At 39.8% G+C, this 16,477-nt stretch overlaps 1 protein-coding gene and 1 pseudogene across 4 annotated transcripts in view; both read left to right on the top strand.

The window, feature by feature from the left end:
- The window catches only part of LOC148148332 (uncharacterized), a 107,746-nt pseudogene that overhangs the window by 56,396 nt on the left and 34,873 nt on the right, over positions 1-16,477 (top strand).
- LOC122555832 (period circadian protein homolog 2) overlaps positions 1-16,477 on the top strand; it is a 92,378-nt gene that overhangs the window by 48,612 nt on the left and 27,289 nt on the right. For all 4 annotated transcript variants that reach the window (XM_087993702.1, XM_043702013.2, XM_043702010.2 and 1 more), the window contains 5 exons: positions 1,419-1,527; positions 5,540-5,708; positions 13,269-13,372; positions 14,009-14,200; positions 16,116-16,382. In XM_087993702.1, the coding sequence (XP_087849828.1) occupies positions 1,419-1,527; positions 5,540-5,708; positions 13,269-13,372; positions 14,009-14,200; positions 16,116-16,382 (841 nt within the window). The remainder of the gene's footprint in view (positions 1-1,418; positions 1,528-5,539; positions 5,709-13,268; positions 13,373-14,008; positions 14,201-16,115; positions 16,383-16,477) is intronic.

A 16,477-nucleotide genomic window follows, 5' to 3' on the forward strand; every position in this document is an offset into this window, starting at 1 on the left:
TCCTCTAGTTTTGAATTACCCTATGCTAGGCGAAGACCTTTGCTATTCACCTGATCTGTGCCTCTCATAATTTTATAAACCTCTGTAAGGTCACCCATCAACCTCCCATGCTCCAAGTGAAAAAAAAGTCCCAGCCTATTCAGCCTCTCCTTATAACTCAGACCCTCCAGTCCCAGCAACATCCTTGTAAACTTTTTCTGCACCCTTTCAAGATTAACAATGTTCTTCCTGTAGAAAGGTGACCAGAACTGTATATAGTATTCCAAAAGTGGCCTAACCAACATTCTGTACAATCCTTATAATCAATGGTCTGAGCAATGAAGACAAACATGCCAAATGCCTTCTGTACCATCCTGTCTACCTGTGATGCAACTTTTAAGGAACTATGCACTTGAACCCCTAAGTCTCTGTTTGACAACATTCCCCAGGGCCCTCCCATTAACTGTGTAAGCCCTACCCTTGTCCATCTTACCAAAATGCAACACCTCACATTTATCTAAATTAAACTCCATCTGCCACTTCTTGGCGCGTAGGCCCAGTTGATCAATGATCCCTTGAACTCTTAAATACCCTTCTTCCCTGTATGTTAGACCACCAATTTTGATGTCATCTGCAAATTTGTTAACTATGCTTCCTATATTATTTATATAAATGACAAACAACAGGGAACCCTGCACCGATCCCTGCGGAACACTGCTGGTCGCAGGCCCCAGACCAGAAAACAATCCTCTACCACCATCCTGTGTCTCTACCATCAAGCCAATTTTGTATCTACTTGGCAAGCTGTCCCTGAATCCCATGTGATCTAAATTGACTAATTAGGAACTGAATGGTTACTAACGGATTGCAAATACCTCCAGTCAGTTTAAAAAGTTGGTGACATTATCCATCTCCAAGTCTTAAACTTTTGTACTGTAAGCATATAAAACTGAAAACCAGTTAATTAAATGCAGATTAAGTGAAAATGGAAATATTTGGATGAAACTCTGAAAAACTGGAAAATGTCTGATTGTGATCAGGATAGCCTTATAAAGAACTTGTGAATCAGCAATGACAATTAAGCACATCCGTAGTACTACCTGTAGAATCCATTTTTGGACTGGAACTGGAACCCACAACCTTCTGGCTGAGTTGAGAATGTTATTGACGAGACAGTAGTTCATTCTTGGCTGCATTGATCAAATATTCTAGTTAAAAATATTCGCACGTTGAATTCAAATAATGTAAAGTAATTAAGTGTGCTTTAATGATTTAATGACTGTGTGCCTTCAAAGATTTTTTCTTTTGGGTTGTTTGCCGAATTTTGAAAAGCCTTTTGTCTCATTCTGTATTTGGTTTTGTCAAGTCCCAAAACAGATTCTGGCAGCTAGACAAAACAGTCTGTAAAATTTCAGCCTTCAATCATTTGTTTCTTTCAGATGACATTTCAGAAAATTTGTAAGGATGTGCATTTGGTCAAAAATCAAGGACAAGCAATGTTCATTGAGAACAGAGGAAAGAGTGAATCAAAACGCAGACACAAAAGCGGTAATAGGCTTAATTAAATTTCTTTCATTATCTAGACATGAGTGATGAATTGACTTGAAATAATTTTGACTTCCTTGACTTCATACATGTGTCAAGTTCAAATACATCTGTTATGAGTTGTAGCTATTCATTTCTAGTAATAATGGTAGTAGTTTACGCAGAGTGACGTTATTCTGCAGAAAGGTTGCAATAGTTTGAGGATCACTTGTTTAGTCACTGTAAAAGCAACAACTTAAAGACTCCAGTTTATTTTTAAATAATCCAGAAATATAGTTCTACCTTAGTGTAATGTAAATATCTTGTGTATAAACATTCATTTCCTGTTATTTGATTCTGGTTAAGTAAAAACATAAAAGAAGAATGGAAGGAAGGAAGTATAATTGGCAACGTGAGGGACTACATTTTCATGATACATATTTGAAAGGCAGTCATTTTAAAGAGGAAGTCTGAATTTTTATTTTAAAACATGTAAAATGATTTTCGATTTCTCCTCACCTCTCAACATGTTTCCATAACAAAAATATAAAGTTTATTGTGCAAGTTCTTAAAATCTGTGAAAATGTGAGTACCATTTCAAAAGTAGGTGCATGTGGTGACCGCTGTGTGCACACTGTTAATAGAATGTTAGCCAGATCTCACATAGTACTCAATTATTTAAAAGCAGAACATTTTCAAATTGTAAACATACATCTTAATCTCTACCACAAGAGATGATAGCATAGTGGTGTAAATGATGGCTTTGCAATGGTGCCAGTTTGCCAGCGGCTAATTTGTTGTGGGTTCAGTTCAAACCTTTGATGTTATCTCTTTTTTTGCTTGTCATATGAAGAGCAGGTGAGGACTCTGGGTCTGCACTTGATAGCATTTACAAGGCTGAAGGGGGGATCATTGAAACTTACAGAATACTGAGACCTGGATAGGGGTGGATATAGAAAAGATTCCACCAGTAGGAGAGACTAGGACAAGAGGACACTGCCTTAGAGAAAAGGGATGACTCTTAGAACTGAGATGAGGAGGAATTTCTTCAGCCAGAAGGTAATGAATCTGTGGGACACATTCCTGCGGAAGATTGCTGAGGCCAAGTCATTGAGTGCCTTTAAGACAGTGTTAGATTTTTGATTAGGTTACTAATCAAAAATCAAAGGTTACTGGGAGATCAGGATTGAGAAGCATACCAGCCATAATAGAATGGTAGAGCAGGTTCTGAACAACTTGAATCTTTTCCTGTATTTTATGGTCTTGTGATCCGACCTCCACTATGTGTAATGGTTGAATTATCTGTCTGCCAGTGCTCACTGACTAAGCTGGAGTAATGGTCATTTTTTTTAAGACACTGAAAGATAGTTGGGATCATTTTACCCCAGTGGCATTGAATGTCTGTTCCTGTGACTTTAGTTGGGTTTTAAATCAACTTTTAAGTAAGTCCTCATTTTAAATTGCCACATTCAGTGTTGTTCTGACTTAACATTGTGGATGTAATGGAGGTTAAAAGAAGTTAAAAAGCTCTGGTGTTTTCATTGTAATAAAGTGGCCCACATAAAATCAGTGTTGGTGAGCTAGGGGAAAGCTACATGTAAGAAAAAACTGGACAAGCCTGGAAATTTTATTGGACAAGTAACAAAAAGCACAAGGGAAGTTAGACAACTGCCTCAGAGTGTCCAAGATGATCAGAGATTGATTATGGAGGAAATGCCAGATCTGCTTAAAAAATATACATGCAAGGGCAAAGTTCACATAGGCCTGGAGTCATAGGTAAAGAGATTACAATATTGAGGAACACAGTATCCTCTCAGTCGGTAATGCTGGGAGATGAGGAGATACGTATTCCTGTTAACAGTAACTTTTCTGGCAATAGTCCCTCAGGAGTACATATCTCCTCATCTCACAGCATTACCGACTGAGAGGATCCTGTGTTCCTCAATATTGTAATCTCTTTACCTATTACTCCAGGCCTATGTGAACTTTGCCCTTGCATGTATATTTTTTGAGCAGATCTGGCATTTCTTCCTTAATCATCCCTTGTGCTTTTTGTTACTTGTCCAACAAAATTTCCAGGCTTGTCCAGTTTTCCTACATTTGGCTTTCTCCTAGCACACCGACACTGATTTCATGTGGCCCACTTTATTGTAATGAAAACATCAGAGCTTTTTAACTTCTTTGTTCCCCCTCAAGGGTTTCATTTTTATCCTGTGGTGAGATATCCTTATGATCTTCACTGAGATCTACCTTTCCCTTTCCACATGAGGATTTCTCTTTGCCCCTGCTCTACCTCATGGACTGAAATTGATTCTGGAAGCCAAACCAGGTTTTATGGACCAGCTCATTATCATCAGCCACTTCAGCTGCTGACCTTGCCATTTTAACTCTGCTCTTCCACATGAGTTCACACTACTTCCTCGCTAAGGTTACCTTCAGCCTTTACCTCCAGCCTTTTGAGCCGACTTTCCTTTTTAAATGTCAGTTTCTGAAGTTCAAACACACTCTCTTTTTCTTTCTCTTCTGCTGCTCTTTTTCTCTCTCTTCTGCTTTTAATCATAACTCAGACTGTGTTTCATTTCTGCTGCCCTTTCCTGATCTCTCACCTCAAACTCAAGCTGCTTTATTTGCAATTGAATTCTTGCCATCTCTATAGATTCTGATGATCTTTCCGGCAAGTTTAAATCTTAAGCTACTGCTGTAATTATCTCTCCTGTCCTCACAGAAGCAGGCATTTCCAATCCCAGTTGATCTGCTATTTCCTGCAGCTTGGTCTTATTCACTTTTGCAATCCTTCCAAAGTCACCACATCCACTTCCAGAAAACGTTTGGTGACAGAAAGAGTCATTACTATCCCAAGCTTTGTCTACCCAACTAAACTAACACCCAAAATAAAGACACTAGCACCTACCACTCGCAGTTTAAAATCATGGGCGAGCCCCCAAGTCTGTTACTGAATAGGCCAGACCACTCAAAACATTCTTAAAGCAGGCAGCTCAGACCATAACTTTGTAATTTGTTTTGGTAAGTGTACAGTGAAAATTACTCTGAGTAAGTTAGCGAGGCTGACTACTAGGTTTTAAAACAGACAAAAATGTGTTCTCAAAATTATGCAATGAAACACTAAGAACAGAACAAAGAATCCCTATAGAACTCAATCTATCCAAACTAGACTTAATTATATTGTTCTGAATATACATAACAGTCCCAATAAGCAAACCCCCTTTTAAAAAAAACAGTAAAAATAGAACAGATGTTTACAGGTTGAAGTTAGAAGGGCAGAAGGAGAGAGAGAGTCTATTTCTACACAGCTGAACTCCTAACTAGTTCTGGACTGAATCGCTCAGCTTGAGAGCTGACCATTCCCCTTTCATTATACAAGTCACTTCTAATCATGACCACTTTGGCCTGAAGTCTCATCTGTTTGCATATAAACAAAAGGTCTCTCAAAATCCTTTATCATCTCTGTACCAAACTAGTCATCTCAGAGCCAAGAGGTATTTATGACCCTTCTGAAAAAAACTAAAGACACGGAATCCTTGAGAAAAGAAACAGCTTTTTTGAAAAAAAAGGGACTAGCTTTGTATGATAGCAGACATGAGGGTCAGTGGCCCAGTCCTGCTCCTTATTCTTGTGTTTATACTTGGAAACATCGCAAATGTTTGCATAGCACATATCAACTGTACTGTGAAAGTGCTAGTGAGCATCTTCAAACACAGTTTAAGTGCACTTTTTAACGTGCAGAAGCATAAAGAGATTTATGTAATATTTGTTAACTCATTTATTTAGAACTTCTTAAGTCCCTGGAAAGTGGTGTCGCTTTTTTTTTCCTTTGAGTATTTTGCTAAAACTAAACCCAGTAATGTTAGAAACTAAACCCAGTAATGTTAGAAACTAAACCCAGTTATGTTAAGATCCAGTTTCTAGGATGATAATCACTTTTAGGTCAGTGACTGTGTGGCTATTTTAAAGTTTATTTTTAAACTGCATGTTGGAAACGGCTTGTTCTAATTCTAAAAGTACATATATTTTGCAGTAACACAACAAAGAGAAACTTGTGGCCAGAGCAAAGACTTTAAAGCCAGTTCATCCAAGGGTGCTGCACCCAGCAGTGCCGTAAAAAACATGCTGTTGGATGATTCAAGATGCAAGGAGCAGCCAGTATATTGTTATCAGCAAATAAACTGCTTGGACAGTGTAATAAGGTGAGTGAGATCCTGCTTTTGCTCCCACAGTAATGCAGGTCCTGGCTCCTTTTTGGAGGGCTATTGTAGCTGATTTTTGTGCTTTGAAGAAACACACTGTTAGAAATGGACAAGTCAAACAAACCTATGCTGTGCAAGTTGCAGAGAAATGCAATAACAAATCCTGGATATCATTAAATGATCAATTACATATGAATAAAGTCGTCACAAATGTAAGCAAAGTAATTTTATATCATGGAGCATTACTGACAAAAGAATACGTTTAAAAATCTGTTGATGATGTGATTTAATTTCATTCGAAGCATACTGACCTCATTCTTTATAAAAGTAATGTTTTGTTGTAATGATGTATTATGAGTCAAATTTTCAATGGGTAGGTCTTCTGTTCCCGTGATTGGTTTGGCCAGTAGCAAAGAAGTTGACAAAATATGGTGAAAATACAAAATTCAGAACATCAAAATCAAGAAAGGTTTGTCTGATTTTCCCTGTAAATGGCAAAGTCAGAATCTTGGTAATGAATGGTGGCTATATTATTTCCATGCATTTGCATCTCTTTATTAACTGAACTCTCTCTATTTCTATGCAGCTTCCAATTCTCTTCTTCCCTGAGAAATTTCTTACATGAAAGTCAAAGATACCTGGCAGCAGCAGCAGCTCATCATTTGCTTCTCAGGACTTCTTCCAACTTTGTCTCCGCCACAATATTGCTGCATACTCCATGAACAGTATCCTCCACCACCCTCTGTCCACACAAGTTGACATCCTAGCAAACCAGCAGCCACACCATGTTGTCATGAGTGCATTTGGACCAAATCTCACTCAGAACTTCACTCCAGGACAATTGTGACTGACTTACACGTTTCTGCTAGGTTGCTCTGTGCAGGGGGCCACGCATTTCATGCATCTAAACAAGACACATTTTAGGACTTGACTTACATTTTTAATACTCTCTTGCTTTGCACTTACTTTGAGGTTCTATGGCTTATGTGTTTTTCAGCACATAAGCTCTTCAGTGCAAAGTTGCAGGCTGTCATCCTCTATGGCTTGCGTTGTTTTTTAGTGTGGCGGAAGAGGCCGGCAGCTTATCACAATGTGGAAGACTTAATACTCATGGGTTGAGCATGCCACTATGTGGCACCATGCAAATCACCTCAGCTGCTTAAGTGACAAATACACAGCATATGCTTCAAGCACATGGTAAAAGGGGAGTAGGACTTTGGTCAGTCCGCGAGTGCTTCTACTGATGATCAAGGGTCTTGTACGATTGCAGTCCAGGAAGTTGGCCATTATTGATCAAGTGTTTGATCTACCAGAGTCCAGAGTTGCATGTAGATCAGTCGTGCAGGCCAAGTGCAGCCAATCGTGGAATTAGAGTTGAGTCATTCGGCTGTTGTGGAGACCTTGGTCTGAGGATTGGATCATGATCAATCAGAGCGTCCTGCCACGTCAGTTGGCAGAAGGCTGAGGGTTCTGAGGGTTTGGACTTTAATAGCCAGGAGGCTTACCACAGGGGCAGCCAATTGATTTTTGAGGAAAGTGTGAAGCTCATGTTTTGAGGTGGGGTTCATTCAGCTGGGTTGCTGAGGGACTAAATACATTGAAAGAGAGCAATTCAAGATAGAAGGGTGTGATTTCATGGAGCCAGGGAGCTCCAGGAGTTGGATGTTTCATGTGTCACAATCACTCTGGACTCTGCTTGAGGAGCATTACAGACAATAAGGGCATGGCAATTCACAAAGCCATGGGCTGGAGGATAAACTGGGAACCTTATCAATTTTATAAAGGGATGATCAGAAAAGTTAGGAGGCTGAAAGGTTATCAGGAATACTAAGATGGCAACAGGAAGGAATTGTGTATCTTAGGTAGAGTCTGGAAATCGCTCACAAGGACACCAAAGTTGAAACCTTGCTGCCTTCAATCCAGTTAATGGCACAATAATGAGACCTAAGTGGTACAAATAAGTTACAAGCTACTGTTTCCCTCTTCATAAATGGAGTATAATATTCCGAAGCCCTGCTGTAGACAATTTTACTAATCATGTCCCCACTGATTCAGTAGTGCAACCCATCTGGCTTCAAATTACAGTTAACTGGCAAGTAATTTGTCTTCCAACAACAAACATAAAAATTATGACCTCGAGCAATCATGACAATGACATCATTCGCACTAATAGACTCCTTATCATGTCAGATAAGCAAATCTATTCAGATGCTAACTTAAATGTCTCACCTGGGTTTGCCATTTGAGATTCACTTTTCACACCTGACACTGGAAGAAAATACTTTAGAACTTCCACATTTGCACATTGAACTGTAAATATGCAAGGACCTGGACTAAGATGGTCAAAGTTGGCTTTTTGGAGAAGGGGTTATCAGATATCACAGTGGATTTATACCTAAATTTTATTTCCCCCAGTGTTTGTGAACACTTGGGTTCATGACATACATGTGGATAAGTTGACATACTTCAGAGCTCTTTTACCAAGTCTTGACACTGGCCTCTTTGGGAAACCTCCATGGCATACTGTGTCAGGGAATAAAATGACACTCCATTGTGATTGATGTGGGAGCTCAGAAGTACCATATTGAAATGGTGTTGCCTTTCTCACAGGAACACCCAATGGCTTCTGCTTTGAGAGCACCTGTTACCAGCCTGCAGAGTTTGTCAACAGAAATGGTTTCCAATCCATTAATGTTCAAATTTATCTGTGATCATCGATTCCAGATTTTGGATGTCTGCACTAGGAGTTGCAATGATATATGCATATGGGTGAAATCTTTAGCTTCCTGCCTCCTTCTATGATCCTGTGGCTATTTGTTCTAGGAGACAAAGGATATCCCCTCCAAATATGCCTGGTGACACCTTCACGAAACCCTGCAACTGATACAGAATGAGGACATAATGCTGCCCACACATACACTATTTTAGACCAGACCATCCTTAAGATGGAGCTTCGTTGCCAGAACTGTTTTGGCAGAACCTTGCAGTATACCCTAGAAAGGTCCTGCATTATTGTGCCATACTGTTCCCTTCATGACTGGGGATTTAATAAAAAACAAGAGGGAACATACAGGATGCAGTCAAAATAGGGAGTCAACAGAAATCTTCAGATGTTCATCCTTATGATAAGCAGCAGATTGAAAGCAGCCCTGAGGCACTACCTCTTGACCCTTGCGTCATTGGTTAGCCTTCAATGTTTCAGAATTTGTGTAGCCAACTAAATTGACCTGAAATGTGGGATGGCAATTACCATGAAAGAAGCAGCAGTTTATGCAACTTTTCTCAACAGAAATTGTGCTGTGAGGGAGTGGCAACGTGTGATCGGCTTATTGTATACCTGCCACCCATGAATGACAGTGCATTCCCTTGATAGCTCCAGAAATATGTGGAATCATTGCTGATTCCACTCATTCACTCAGAAGGTGGGCATTAATGTGGAAAATTTGTGTAGGAGCCAGGCCCAAGCACAATCCCTAAACATTGTTTTAGCCTCACAGTTTTCCGCTTTAAAATGTAATACCTTGGCTGCAGCCAACATTGAGTCATACAGCATGGAAACAGACCCTTTGGTCCAATTCGTCCCCTCTGATCAGACACCCCAATCTGACTTAGTCCCATTTTCTAGCATTTGGCCCATATCCTTCTAAACCCTTCCTATCCATATACCCATCCAGGTCCCTTTCAAATGTTGTAATTGTACCCGCCTCCACCAATTCCTCTGGCAGCTTGTTCCATTGATGCACCACCCTCTGCCTGAAAAGTTAACCCTCAGATCCTTTTCAAATCTTTCTCCCCTCACCTTAAAACTATGCTTTCCATCCTAGGAAAAAGACCTTGGCTATTTACCATATCCATGCCCCTAATGATTTTAGAAACTTCTTTAAGATAACATCTCAGTCTTTAACTCTCTAAAGGAAAAAGTCCCAGCCTATGCAATCTCTCCCCATAACTCAAGCCCTCCAGTACTGGCAACACCCATTTAAATTTTGCCTGCACTCTCTCAATTTTAACACCATCCTTACAATAGAAGGATAACCATAATTGTATACTAAAAATGGCCTCATCGGTGTCTTGTACAGCCGCAACACAACATTCCAACCATATGCTCAGTGTTCTAACCAATGAAGGCAAGGGTGCCAAACATCATCTTCACCACCCAGTCTACCTGCAAATCTACTTTCAAGCACCTATGAGATCTCTTTGGAAACGCTCCCCAGGGCCCTACCATTAAGTGCATAAGTCCTGCCCTGGTTTGCCTTACCAAAATGTAACACCTCACATTCCTCTAAATTAAAGACTATCTGCCACTCCTTTGCCCATCTGATCAAGGTCCCAATGTACTCTGAGGTAATGTTCTTCATTGTCCACTACACCATCTATTTAGGTATCATCTGCAAACTTCATAACCATACTTCCTATATTCACATCCAACTCATTTATATAAATTGTGAAAAGCAGTGGACCCAGCACTGATCATAGTGACACACTGCTGGTCACAGGTCTTCATTCTGAAAGGCAACCCTCAACCACCACACTGTCTCCTATTTTCAAACCAATTTTGTATCCAATTGGCTAGCTCTCCCTGGATATCATGTGACCTGACCTTACTAACCAGTCTACCATACAAAACCTTGATGAATGCTGCTGAAGTTCATATAGGCAATGATTACCACTTTGCCTTCATCAATCTTCGTTGTCATCTTGTCAAAAAAATTCAATCAAGTTTGTCTCTTCACCAGCTTTCCACAAAGATCTGGGAAACACCTAATGAAGTCCTGTGGATTTATACATTTTAGGAGTTCCAGCCCCTCCTATTCTGTAATATTAACTCAAGACATCACTGTTTATTTCTCCAAGTTCCCTAGTTTCCATGACCTCCTTCACAGGAAATACTGGTGTGACATATTTGTTTGATATCTCACGTATCTCCTGAGGTTCCACACATAGACGGCCACATTGATCTTTATTTCTGTGTAGTTACACTTTTGCCCATTGGGTGTTTAGAGAATCTCTTTGGATTCTCCTTAACTCTGTTTGCCAAAGCTATCTCATGTCCCCTTTTTGCCCTCCTGATTTCCTTCTTAAGTATACTCCTACTGCCCTTATACTCCTCTAGGGATTCACCTGATCCCAGCTGTCTACACCATTTTCTCGATCAGAGCCTCAATTTTTCTAGATGTCCAGCATTCCCTACACCTACCAACCTTGCTCTTCACCCTAACAGGAACATACTGTCTCTGAATTCTCATCTCATTTTCATCTCACTTCCGAATTGTCCTTTTACCTGAGAATAGCCTCTCCCAATCAACTTTTGAAAGTTCTTACCTAATACCATCAAAATTGGCCTTATTCCAGTTTCGAACTTTAACTTTTTGATCAGTTCTATCCTTTTCCATAATTACTTAAATGAATAGCATTATGATAACTTGTCCCTAGGTGCTCCTCCGACAGCAATGTCACAGTTCAAGAATCGTAAAGTCTAATAGTATCTGCAGTGAAAGACCTTTTAATCCTTAGGATGCCTGAAGGTGCTTTTTCTTTCTTTCCTTCCCACGAGACAGTCCCAGTATCCACAGCTAAAGTGGAAGGGACCAGCTTTGCAGCATGAAAGACTTGTGTAGTTTATGATTTGGAGATGCCAGTGTTGGACTGAGGTGTGCAAAGTTAAAAATCTCACAACACCAGGCTATAGTCCAACAGGTTTAACTGGAAGCACTAGCTTTCGGAGTGGCGCTCCATCAGGTGGTTGTCCACAACCATCTGATGAAGAAGTGACGCTCCAAAAGCTAGTGCTTCCATTTAAACCTGTTGGACTCTAACCTGGTGTTGTGTGATTTTTAACTTTGTGGTTTATGTCTGCTGGGAGTGCCCTGCCAGACACAGACTCACCCTCCTCAGCATCACAGGCAAGGAGTGATGGAGGGGCTGGGCACCTCTGAGAGCATCCTGAGAGGAAGCTGTATATGGTTCCCCCTCCCAGTGAGTGTCCACTGATACCCTGAGAGAAAGGGGCATCTTCAAGTGAGTTTAAATTCCCCCATCACTCTGTAGCCTTGTCATTGATGCTTAGCACCTATGATTGGAGCGATAGAATGTAGGTCTGTGAGCATATCTGGTAAATGCCAAGTGTGACCCAGAGGGTCTGGATCTCTATTGCAGTAGGCAGCCAGACACATGCAATCTAGAGTCAGCATGGAACTGAAAGTTGGTAGACTCCTTTGATCCAGTTTACCCAACTGCTGTTGTCCCTATGCCTGTTTATGCATTTTGACAAAGCAGTTAGTGGCCAAGACCACAGTATCGTCTTTTCCATAGAGCTGAGCAAGTGCCTATCTCCAGCAATCCTCTTGAGTATAGGGGACTGGGGCGTTCCTTTCTTAACTAGCAGTGGAGACCGGTCAGTGATGTACTCACCTGATTGTGTTCCCAAGTCTAATCTATGTAGACTGTCAGTAGGTGGAAACCTCTGAGCTGGTACAGGATATAGTTGAGAGTCTTGCTCATGCATCTTCTGAAGGTTGAAGACCTGCCACTTGAGAGGCAGAGGTAAAGGTAGGGCTGAGATGTCTGGTGCTGACCTCCCTGGGGCAGAGGTTCACTGCTGCTTGTACTACATAAGACGATGGAGGGAAATAATTGTGTAAGAGACTACTAAACGTATTCAGTTTAAGAATGAGTGAACTTTGAAGTTAACAAGAAAGTAGTGCAGCACAGCTTACTAAAGCTTATCTGAGGTGTCCATGACTCCACATAAGCAGTTGAGCTCTCCTTTTGCCAAATCCAATATCTTCATGTGGGGTGAGGAGCCTTATGGCCCTGATACCGTCTTCCTCATTTCCAAACCCAATCAAGTAGCTACTCCATGTCTCTGATCGAACTGGCTTCTCTCACTGTCATTTCCTTTGGGATTGTAGACAAGACTACTGTGTGATGTGCTGTGCAGCTGGTGCTTAATAATTGCTGCCAGCGGTGTGGACGTTGCAATGTCCTGGCAGCAGTGAGCACTGTCATCTCTCCTGTTGTTTTGATTTGTTGGTGTTGGCTAAGGAATAATGGCCTACAAGGACACTGGAAGATTTCTCTCTGTTCTTTGGAGTTCCATTTAACATTAACACAAAAGTGAATCGCTGCAGGTGGCTGGAAATGTATAATAAGAACACAGAATGCTGGAAGTACTTTGTAGGTCAGGTAGCACCTGTTGGTGTCTTTGTCTCCAATGCTATCTGACCTGCTGAATATTTCCATCATTCTGTACTTCTATTTCTTTTATTATATCATCTGAAACACATCATTTCTGACAGTGCTGCATTCTTCAGAGCTAAGCACAGATTATGTTCAAGAGATGGAATCATGCTTGAAAACCTATTAAAATGTAGTTGTTCCTTCATCGATCAAGCAGTTCTATGAAATTTCACAGTAATCGTTATACACTTTATTTTGTGGCCAGTTATATGGTATTAACAGATTATTTAAAGATGTGGTTGTGGAGTCCAATATAAATCAAAATGATCCTTTTTACTTCCTATAGTTTAGTTAATTTCTGCCTCTGGTATTTTGCAGGTATTTGGACAGCTACAATATTCCAAGCACTGTGAAAAGGAAATGTGAATCCTCATCAGCATCTGATGATGATAAAGAAAAAAATAACATACAGGTTTCTAAAGGTATTTCATGCTATTTTGACTTTGACAAAGGGGACTTTGAAATATTTTTCTGAAAATAACCTGACAAAATAGAGAAGTTCTGGCATAAGTTAATATTTCTGACTGAACAGTAAACAGTTTAATAAGCAAGGATGATTGATTGTACATGAAGTCTCTGTATGCATAATTACTGTAGATACCCAGCATTTTCTTTTGCTTTCTGTATGACAAGTCCTTACTTTCATGATTCCTTTCACAGCAGTAAAATAAAGAGTTTGTTCCACAATGGTAATCTGGCACAAGCAAAATATAATTACTTGACCTGAGATGTAATTTCCTTGAAATTATTAGCTACTGGAAACAACAATGCAAAATGTGCATTCTTAATTTAAAATTGTAAATAGAAAGATGCACATTTAGAAACTTAAGCTGTTGAATACTTCACCATGGTTTTTGTCCTGTAATGTAGATGACAAATAGGAATAAATAACATTATAATGATGAATATGTACATAATAATGTACATAATGAATTCAGGATTAGAGTAGTGCTGGAAAAGCACAGCAGGTCAGGCAGCATCCGAGGAGCAGGAAAGTTGATGTTTCAGGCAAAATCCCTTCATCAGGAATATAATGAATTCTCTTGCTCATTTGACAGAGGCACCACCATTACCGCAACAGTCTGTCCGAGTTCCTTTTAAAGTTGCAAAGGAGGTCTCCACCGGAACGGTTGTTGGCACTCCCTTAACACCACTCTCCTTACCAAGAAAGGCGGCAAGTGTCACCAGCCAGTGCAGTTACAGCAGTACTATTGTCCACGTGGGAGACAAGAAACTACAAGCAGATGCAGGTATTATACATCAGTAGAACTATAAAATGACTGTTTGGATAATATGCTTCCAAATTAATATTTAGTTTTTTTTATATTTATGTGGAAGAACATTCTGTGCATATGAGGAAGTACATTTGATTTGTGTGACCTCCGATCAGTCAGCATTTATACTTCTGAGTTCAGTGGAATGAAAATCAAGGACAGTTGTATGCTGTGAAGCTCTTGCTTCTTTATCAATCCAAGCCATAATTAACCCCTCTGTGTAGAAAGTTGTCTAATCATGTAATGTTAAAACGGTTTTGTTTTTAAACTGTTTGTTCTGAACGTAAAGAATGCCTTCTTCCTTAAACTGAAATGTATAACCTTGTGCATCTATCTGTCAGAATTGCTAAGCACACACTACATTAATGCAGCATTATTAGAGACGCATTTAACAACCTATTTCAGATGTTTCATGTTAAATAACTATGTTAGCTCAGCCTTTCTAGCTCCTACGTGGACTCTGCTCTCCTTACGCTGCAATATACTCCAGCCCAACAGCCCTCTGTGATCTCAGTTTGATCATTTTGTGCATTCCCTTTTGTTTCATTGCTCCACCATCAGCAGCAAGTTTTTTTAGTTAGGGTGGCCTGAAATTTTAAAACGCCCCAATCCTTCCTTTAAAGTGCAATGTAAAACTTTGATAATGTTTTGGATCATCTGTCTTAATACCCCTACATGACTCAGTATTAAATTTTTGTAATACGTCTATGAAATTCTGTGGTTTACTACATTAATGGCGATATTTAAATATCAGCTGTTTGCCCCCCCCCCCCCCACCCCAATTACCTTAACCACCACCATATTCAGTAAACAAAGTTCAAAAAATGGAAAAAAGGTGTAACATCCTTTAAACTCTAGAGGTGACAATTTAACTATACCTAACTGTGAATCTTAATTAAAATATATTACTTTTAAAACAAAGTTCTTTAAAACTGTTTCAACTCTTATCAACTTAAAAAATGCAGCCTCAACTTGTTAAGCATCATTTTTCTAGAAAACATTTTGGTTCTACGGTGTAATACTCTAACAATCATCAGTTTACAATTTCTTGATTTAATTGATAATCATTTTTTTTGAAAAATATCTTTCTGAATCCTTTATTCTGTTGAAGGTGTTAGGTAAATGCAAGTTTTTATTGTAATATTAAGCTTATTTGTCTTTCATTTGCTTCCCCTTCTAAAAGCACAAATTCTTTCTCAGTGGCAGTTCTACCCATGTTGAAAACTGGGTATACATCATGTAGTACTGAAGCTTTTAGCTATTAAAAGCCACCATAGCTGTGTTGTTACATAATCACGTCCACACACATGCACAATATGTAACAAAGATGTTTCTTCTTCCTCTGGACCCAGCCCAGCAATACTGATTTAATTGTTGCAATCCTGACTAACAATATCTAACAGAATAGTGAAAACATCACACAAAACCTATGTGAGTTCGCAGCAACCTAGTCTTTGTCCACTGACAGTGATCGAGCAGTCGGGGAGGCAAGGACGTAGTGAGCTGTTAGTCCAGAGACCCAGATAATAATCTGGGGACCTGGATTCAAATCCGCCATGGCAAATGGTGGAATTTGAGTTCAGTAAAAATCTGGAATTAAGAATCTAATGATGACCATGAATCCATTGGCGGGAAAAACTTATCAGGTTCACTAATGTCCCTTAGGGAAAGAAACTACCATCTTTGCTTGGTCAGTCCTACATGTGACTCCAGATCCACAGCAATGTGGTTGACTCTTAACTGCCCTCTGGGCAATTCGGGATGGGCAATAAATGTTGGCGTAGGCAGCGACATCCTCATCCCATGAATGAATTTTATAAATCTATTTTTTGATGCATTTAATGGTCTAAAATGCTGTGCTTTCTTAAAACTACAACTGTAAATTTGATAGAAATCCTGTTGGAGGATGGGCTTGGTACTACTGACTCTGCGGAGAACATGGCATCTACTACACTGGTCACCGCTGTGCCTTCTGTGAGCCAGGAAAAGGAACCATACAAGAAACTTGGCCTCACCAAAGAGGTTTTGGCTGCTCACACTCAAAAGGAAGAACAGATATTTTTGAGCAAGTTCAAGGAGCTGAGCAAACTAAAAACAATAGAGACTTCCTGCAAATCCTACTTAGAAGATCAGTACAAAGGATGTTCAGGAGATTGTGGTAAGAACCTACAAATTTTTAACTTCCTCCCCTCAGTTGCAAGAGCCAAATTGTGATATGGTATAAGATCTATTGCATATGACATGACATGTGAG

The sequence above is a fragment of the Chiloscyllium plagiosum genome, unplaced genomic scaffold, assembly GCF_037043375.1.
Source record: "Chiloscyllium plagiosum isolate Xiang-an unplaced genomic scaffold, Cpla_swu_hap1 HiC_scaffold_13, whole genome shotgun sequence".
NCBI lineage: Eukaryota > Metazoa > Chordata > Chondrichthyes > Orectolobiformes > Hemiscylliidae > Chiloscyllium > Chiloscyllium plagiosum.